The sequence below is a fragment of the Hyperoodon ampullatus genome, assembly GCF_949752795.1.
Source record: "Hyperoodon ampullatus genome assembly, chromosome: 14".
NCBI lineage: Eukaryota > Metazoa > Chordata > Mammalia > Artiodactyla > Ziphiidae > Hyperoodon > Hyperoodon ampullatus.
In genome coordinates, this window is record NC_136927.1 from 87,990,188 (window position 1) to 87,997,806 (window position 7,619).

General features: G+C 66.0%; 1 protein-coding gene across 1 annotated transcript in view; it reads left to right on the plus strand.

Annotated features, from left to right (window-relative positions):
* COL20A1 (collagen type XX alpha 1 chain) overlaps nt 1–6,081 on the plus strand; it is a gene marked incomplete at both ends in the record, with an annotated part of 28,086 nt that extends 22,005 nt beyond the window's left edge. Inside the window, 9 exons of the mRNA XM_079719124.1 lie at nt 2,307–2,360; nt 2,486–2,539; nt 2,836–2,889; nt 3,664–3,735; nt 4,143–4,178; nt 4,284–4,350; nt 4,537–4,683; nt 5,426–5,597; nt 5,802–6,081. Coding sequence (XP_079575250.1) covers nt 2,307–2,360; nt 2,486–2,539; nt 2,836–2,889; nt 3,664–3,735; nt 4,143–4,178; nt 4,284–4,350; nt 4,537–4,683; nt 5,426–5,597; nt 5,802–6,081 — 936 coding nt within the window. The remainder of the gene's footprint in view (nt 1–2,306; nt 2,361–2,485; nt 2,540–2,835; nt 2,890–3,663; nt 3,736–4,142; nt 4,179–4,283; nt 4,351–4,536; nt 4,684–5,425; nt 5,598–5,801) is intronic.
* Nucleotides 6,082–7,619: the final 1,538 nt, after the last annotated feature.

Genomic DNA, 7,619 nt, shown 5'->3' on the forward strand with positions numbered 1-7,619 from the left:
CATCCTGGGGGGGTGGTGCAGGACTGAGCCCCCCGCAGCCCAATCCCAGGCGGGAGCGGGGCCCCCCAGCCGGGCTACGGTGCCCTCCCTGCGGGGCCCCAGCCTAGGGACCGCGTGACGGGCAGTCTTGGGCGTCTGGCCAGGACGTGTGTCTTCTGCCCTCAAGTGTGTTTCTCTCCCCAGTGGCTCCAGCGGCTTTGAAAGTTGCTGGTATTTTCTTGCTGGACGCGTGGCCTCCAGCCCCCGCTCCGATGAGTTATCTCTTCTTCTTCACTCGTGGGGCTCTAGGTTTAACGGAAACACCTGTGCCCTGAGTTGTGCCTAGTTTACCCTGTTGTTGTCTTTTGACCTGGTCTACTGTACGTGTCTCCAGGCAGATTTTAGAATCGCCTTTGTCTAGTGGACTGCGTGGGTCTGTCTCTACGGCTCCTGACTTTCGCACCGTGTTTGAAGGCTTTCCTCAGTTTGAGAGGGCCCACCTGCTCACGGTCCCTTCTAGTGCTTCTAGCACCTTCCGACACACAACATGCTTCCTCCTCCCTCCCCAGACCACTGCCCCGTCGGTCCTCCCAGGGTTGGGTAGCCAGCCCCCGCCAACTTCAAATGCAGCCTAATCACATCACGAGTTTCCACGGACTCCAGAGTCCAAACGGCTGCCTCCGACACGGATCCTGGTGTCCAGCTCCACACTCAGGTCCCCCAGTCCTCTGTCCTCTCTGTGTATGACTTTTGTGCCCCATTTATTATTCAATTATCTTATTTGCAATAGTTTTTTAATTTTCAGATGGTTTTCTTGGAATTTCCTGGTTTAAATTTACATCACCTGTGAAAAATCACTTCACTGACTCCGATTTTTATTACACTCGTTTATTTTTATTTTTATTTTTCTCGTTTATTTGTCTGGTATGGTGACACTCCAGAGTTTGTCAGAGAACCGCGGTGATAGAAGATGTCCTCATCTTGACTTCACAGAAATGCTTCTGGTGTTTGCCGGTTGAGTGTGGGGCTGGCCTGGGAGCTGAGACAGATACATTTTGCCACGTGATAGTCAAATCCTACCCTTATTTTATTAGGAGATTTTAAAAACCAAGAATGGGCGTTAAATAAGATTTAGTGCCTCATCAGCTGCTGTGGACGCAAACAAATCATTTTTCTTCTTGAAGCTATTAGTTTGGTGAATGATTTAATCTCTCCCAAATTCTGAACTACGCCTGCTCCCGTTAAAAGCCGGCGTGGTCACCGAGCACTCGCTGCCCATTTAATGGGCTGCAGGCTTCTGTGCGCTCAGGTTTTATTTAGGATTGTCGCATTGATATTCACAAATGGGAATGCCTGTGGTTTTCTTTAGAGTTTGGTGCATTGATACGCATGACTCACATGATTATTTGAAAGCAGTCTTTTTGTTTTTAAACTGCAAATCAAGCAGTTTAAATGGCGTTAGTGTCATCTGTCCCTTAGAGGTTTGGTAGAATGTTCTGGTGTCTGGGGTTCAGGGCTCTGTGCTGGCCCGTCCAGAGTCGGCCCAGCTCCTGGCTATACGGTGGGTCATAGCAGGACCCCTCCCTCCCAGAGTGGTCTGCGAGGGTGAAGATGCCTGTGACGGGCCTGGGTCTGGAGACCATGGGCCGGCAGGAGGGTGGGATCGAAGGAGGGGCCGCAGGACGGGCCACATGTCTTCTCAGCTCCACCACACACCCCCGTGTCTCCAGGGAGAGCCCGGGCCACCCGGACAGATGGGACCCGAGGGTCCTGGAGGTCAGCAGGGGTCACCAGGCACCCAGGGCCGAACCATCCAGGGACCCGTGGTAGGTGTTGCCTACCCCCCAGCACCCACCCCCCGCCCCTCTCCCCTCGCCCGCCCTCCCATCGCCCCGCCCCCTCCCCTCGCCCGCCCTCCCATCGCCCCGCCCCCTCCCCTCGCCCTCCCTCCCCTCCCCCCGCCCCCCTCCCCTCGCCCTCCCTCCCCTCCCCCGCCCCCCTCCCCTCGCCCTCCCTCCCATCCCCCGCCCCCCTCCCCTCACCCTCCCCTCCCCCCGCCCCCCTCCCCTCGCCCTCCCTCCCCTCCCCCCGACCCCCTCCCCTCGCCCTCCCTCCCATCCCCCGCCCCCCTCCCCTCACCCTCCCCTCCCCCCGCCCCCCTCCCCTCGCCCTCCCCTCACCCTCCCCTCCCCCCGCCCCCCCCCCGCCCTCCCTCCCCTCCCCCCGCCCCCCTCCCCTCACCCTCCCCTCACCCCGCCCCCCTCCCCTCGCCCTCCCTCCCCTCCCCCCGCCCCTCGCCCTCCCTCCCATCCATTTTCCCCCTCCAGGGTCCACCAGGGGTCAAAGGAGAGAAGGGGGACCATGGACGCCCCGGCTTGCAGGTAGTGGGTCAGACCACACTCGGAGCACAAGTGCTGTGTGCTCGGGACGGGGGTCTGGGGACAGGGCCTCCCCCTCTGGGTCGGACCTCGGCCCAGCCTGGCTGGCTGCCTCTGTTCTATTCCAGGGCCACCCCGGCCTCCAGGGCACCCCTGGGAAGGTTGGCGTCCAGGGACCAAAGGTGGGAGAGGAGCCTGGCCGGGAGGGTCTGGAGATGGAGGCTGTGGTGGGGCTTCCTTCTCTGCCTCACACCCACCTCCCCCCCTATCCTGCCCCCGCCGGGGCCTGGCCGGTGGGAGGGGAGCATCAGCCCACACAGACTGGGGCATGAGTGGCCACTGCCCGGGGCGGGGGCAGGCCCTGGGATGGACCAGCCTCAGCCCGGCACAAGCACGTACCCCCACAGCGGTGGGTTTTGGGGGTCACTGTGGGAGGGGCACCTGCCTCTGCCCCGCCCACCCCTTCCTTTGCCCTCAGGGAATGAGAGGCCTGGAGGGGACTGCTGGCCTGCCTGGACCCCCTGGCCCTAGGGTGTGTATCGCCTCCTCCGTGAGCCCCCACCACCACTCACCCACCGGCCGTCCCCAGGTTTCTTGGGCCTGAGCTGAACGGTGACGGGGGAGGCCTCTGGGCCCCAGGCTGGGGCCTTGTCGGCGGTGGTGCAGCAGCCACGCCCCCCGCCTCCTCCCCGCTCCCCGCATCAGGCAGGTTGGTAGGAAACGCCGCCATTCCACACGGCAGGAAGGTGCCTGGGCTCCCGGGCGGCCTGGCCGCGGGACGAGGTCGGGCCCCCTTCTCCCTCTCCGCCTCCAGAAGCCCTCACCCGGCGGCCCTGCTGGAGGGCTGGGGGCACCGCGGCTCACTCGGAAGCGCCTGCCCTCCCGGCCTGGTGCTCCCGGAGGTCAGAGCGGAGCTCAGGGGCTGGGAGCTGCTCTGAGTGGGGGGTCCGGGGCCGGCAGCCCAGACCCGGCCAGGGTCTCCCGGGGGTCGGCCTCGCTGGGTTCCTGGAAGGCCGAACTGTCCCTCCTGCAAGAGGCCCCCCCGGGGGGCCCGTCCTGCGGTCACACCTGGACTACTGGGACGCGGGCTGGGACGTGTTAGTGCAGCATTAGCGACAATGGGCGGGGCGTGTGGGAGGCTGCCTGGGCGCGGGGTGGGCAGGAGGCACAGCCTGCAGGGGGCTGGGGACAAGCTAAAGGGTTCCCTTAGCTTGTCTTAGCTTGCTCTTGGTCCAGGGCAGGCGGGACCGGAGGGAGGGGCCACCGCACGGGAGCTGCAGCCAAACCGGAACCACCGCCTTTGCAGGGCTTCCAGGGCACAGCGGGGGCCAGAGGCAGCAGCGGGGAGCGAGGACCCCCGGGGGCTGTGGGGCCCACGGTAAGCCCCTCCCTACCCAGCCCGCCCGCCCGACAGCAAGAGGGGTCACGTGTGCAGACTTGTCCCCGCTGACCGCTCGGGGTGCCCTGCGACCGGCACGTTTGTAGAGCGAGGCTGGCACAAAGCTCGCAGGGGAGAGAGCCCAGGCTGCCCCCTGCCCGGCCCAACACAGACAAGGTGGGGGGCAGGTGAGGGGACGTGGGCTCTGGGGGCCGGGGAGGGGCAGACCTGGGCCTGCAGGCTGGGGGGGGCCCGGGGGGCAGGGAAGGTCCCTCTCGCAGCGGGAGAGGTGGGTCCTCTGTCCTCTGGGGACTCCTGGGATGAGTCCCGCACGAAGCCTTTGGTTGGGGGGCGCAGTGGGTGGGCGGCCACGGGGTCCAGATGCTTCTCCTTTTCCTCCCACTCAGGGGCTGCCGGGGCCCAAGGGGGAGCGAGGAGAGAAGGTGAGTGTGGGGAGTCTGGGGTCTGGGCCGTCCCTGGGGAAGCACAGGGAGGCACTGACTCGGGCTGCTCAATCCGCTGGCCACGTGGCCCGTCCTCCATTGCAGGGTGAGCCACAGTCCTTGGCCACCATCTACCAGCTCGTGGGCCAGGCCTGCGAGTCTGCCATCCAGAGTGAGTGGCCCAGCCTCCTGTGAGGACCCCAGAGCCTCTGTCTTCACCCGGGAGGGAAGGGACGCCCGGCGCCCGGTCATTAGCGAACCCAGCCTTGCGGCCGTTCTGGGCCACGTGCCTCGGAGCAAGGCAGGGAGCAAGGGAAGGTCTCCCTGCCCTGCCCCCTCTGACCGTCCTCCCCCGCAGCGCACGTGCTGAAGCTCCACGCCTGCACCCACGAGCGCACCCGGCCCCCCATGCCCATCTTGGAGGCCCCCAGGGCCTTCGGCACGCGCAGAGAGGCCCGGCTCCCTGGAGAAGGGGGGCACGGGGGCCCCCGCCCAGAGGACAGAGGTATTGGCCCCCGTGGGGAAGGGTCTCCCCCAGTCCTGGGGCTGGTGGCTCTGTGTGGCCCTCCTCCCCAAGGTGACGGGTGGGGAGACAGGCTCCCTGAAGGCACACAGAACTGGGGCTGCCTGGCTGCCTGGGGCCCTCGAAACAGCCTCTTCCCCAACCTCCCAGCAAGCCTGAGCTTAGGGCCCCCTCCCCACCCTCTGGTCCCCTCGCTCCCGTCCCTGATCCGTCCCCCTCTCCTTGGCTGCTGCAGCGGGAGGCTTGGTCCAGTGACCTTATTGTAATGAGTCCGTCCATCTGACTGGGGCTGTGGCGCTGTTCATGGCTCAGATGCTAGATGCTGAGATGGATGGAGAAGTTGATGAGGGGAGATGGAGCTCGTGGCCTCGATGGGGAGGAAGGAGATGGGTGGGGGTGGGATGTGGCGGCTGGGAGGACAGTTCTGCACCGAGGGCGGGGTGGGGACGGGGATGGGCGGGGAAGGGATTCCCCCGACTGCACCCACCACAGTCCCCCAGACGTTGTCTTTGCCGTAAGTGCCCCCCGTTTGTACCTGCCGTCCAAAGCTGGCAGGCGCTGTCATGATGCCCACCCCAGCCCCCTCCCGCGTCCCCACCGCACACTAAACCCCGGCCTCTGAGACAATGATCAGTGCCTGTTTGAGGTCAGGGACCCCCGACCCTAAGCTTTCAGCCTCAACCTGAAGGCTGGACCCGCTGCCCCCAGGACCCACCTTCCCCAGGTCAGCATAGGACCCTCAAGAAAGGAAAGCACTGCCACCTGCACCCCTTGGTCCGGCACATCCCTCCTTCCCCTTGGCTGAGCCTAGAGCCCTCAGTCGGACAGGCAGCCCTGGGCTGCAGGGAGGAGCGGTGCGGGGGGGCGGTGGTGGAGCAGCGGGGAAAGTCGTGCAGGTGCTAGAGAAGCAACTGGAGTGGGCGTAGTGGGGCATGTGGGGGCCTCGGGGGAGCCGGCAGGACTGAGGTGGGTGCGGGAGACCAAGGCTGGCCCAGTGGGGAGGCCCTGATGGGGGTCAGCACCACAGTGGACACCTGGCCAGCCTGGCTGACTGGGGCATGGGCCCAGGGAGCAGCGTCCTGAGGAACGGGTTTGTGCAGACGGCTCACGGTCCAGCCGGGACCCGGGGGCCTGGCCGACGCAGCCGCACAGGCCGGGCGTTGCTTCCTGACGGCTGTCAGCTGTCCACCGCCTCCCCCAGACCCGCCCACCCTGTCCTCCTGCCAGGACGGTGCCCCTGCTGCCCCGAATGAGCCCGAACGTCCCCCCACCGGATCCCGGACACCGAGCACAGCTGGAGAAGAGGGTCTGGAGGTGGAAGGAGAGGAGGCAGAGGCCGGGCCTGGGAACCTTTCCTCTGTGCGCTTCCTGTTCACATAAACCACGTGTGCTTGTCAAGGGAGGTGCTGCTCATTGGCGGGGCCCCACGTCCGCCCCGTCGGGTGGAGTCCCAGATTCCCCACCCCCGTCTCTCGGAGAGGAGCCGCCATCCATCCTCGGCCTCAAGGACCCCCCACCATGGTCTCCCTGTTACCCTGGCGCTTGCCCCCACTTCCTGTGAGGCCACTGCAGCCCCCAGGCCCCGGTGCCCCAGTGCCCCCGGCCGGCCCCTCCAGAGCTCAGGCCCCTCTCAGGGGGTCTCAGCCTTGGCTGCACTCTGAGTCCGCAGGGTGGGGGTGGGCTTGGAGAACGCTGGCGTGGCTGCCCCGGGCCCAGCCAGGGGCTCCCCGCCTCCCTAGTAGCGGCCCCTCCTCTAGAGTCGTAAAGTCTGGCTCAGCCCCCATGTGCTCAGGCCTCATGGGACCCCAACCCGCTGGCCCCTGGCCTCGTCACTGCCCCGCACGCCTCCCCCTCCCTCTGACCAGCCTGGATGCCACCGTCTGTGCAGTGACCGCTCCCCCCGGCTCCCCATACACCTGGGCCAGCGAGCCGTGGGCCCTGGGGCCAAGCAGTTCCCTGAACACCGGGAAGAACTGGGGGCGGGGCCAGTGAAGGCTCCGAGGTGACACTGGGGCAGAGACAGGACAGAGTGGGAGGAGGAGACCGTGGAATGTTCCGGGCAGGGGCGCCACCCGTGAGCAGCCTGGGGCCGGGCCTGGCTGCGCCTGACCCAGAAATGGCAGGAGGACAGAGCAAGCTGAGCACAGGCCAGGGAGGGCTCAGCCCGGGGACCGGGGCAGGGGCTGTGGGGAGGGGTTTGGGTTCTGTCCTCAGAGCGACCGGAAGCCCCGGGGTTCTGAGCAGGGGGGTGCCAATGACCTGGCGTCTGTGTGAACGACCTGTAGATGAGAGTGCAGGTGGCCAGGTTGGGGGGATGCCCGCTGGCATGGAGGTGGCTGGACTGGGGAGGTGATGGCTTGGAAGGGGTGGGCGGGGGCTGAGCCCTGGGCGAGGTGGGATCCAGGGGCCCAAGAGCAGCCAGGTGGTGGGGGGAGGGGCTGGGTGGGTTGGCGAGAGCAGGGTTCACGGGGGCAGAGTGTGGGTGCCGCCATCTCGGCGGCAGTGAAACAGACTGGGCTCGTCCCAGGACTGAGTCCCTCGCGTCTCCAAGGCCGGGCGGGGAGGGCCGGGGGCGGCAGCAGGAGCGGGGTAGACGCTGCCAGAGACACCTGTCAGGATGTGGCTGGCAAGGGGCAGAGGAGAAGGCTCCAGAACCGGGGAACACCTCAGGAGGCAGGCGATGCCCCCGCAGGAAGGACGAGATGGGCAGGAGTGGGCACTGGCCCCTGCCAACCACCCTGTCCAGTAGCATCGCCTCTGGCCCTTTATGGTTTGAGCTGCCTCGAGGGCTGACATGAAGCCCTCACAGGACAGTAAACGTCCCTCCCAAACCTCCCCCCTACTCCTGTGCGCGCGCACGCCACACGCACGCGTGCATCTCCCCTGTGGGCACACGTGCTCCCGCACACTCACGCGCA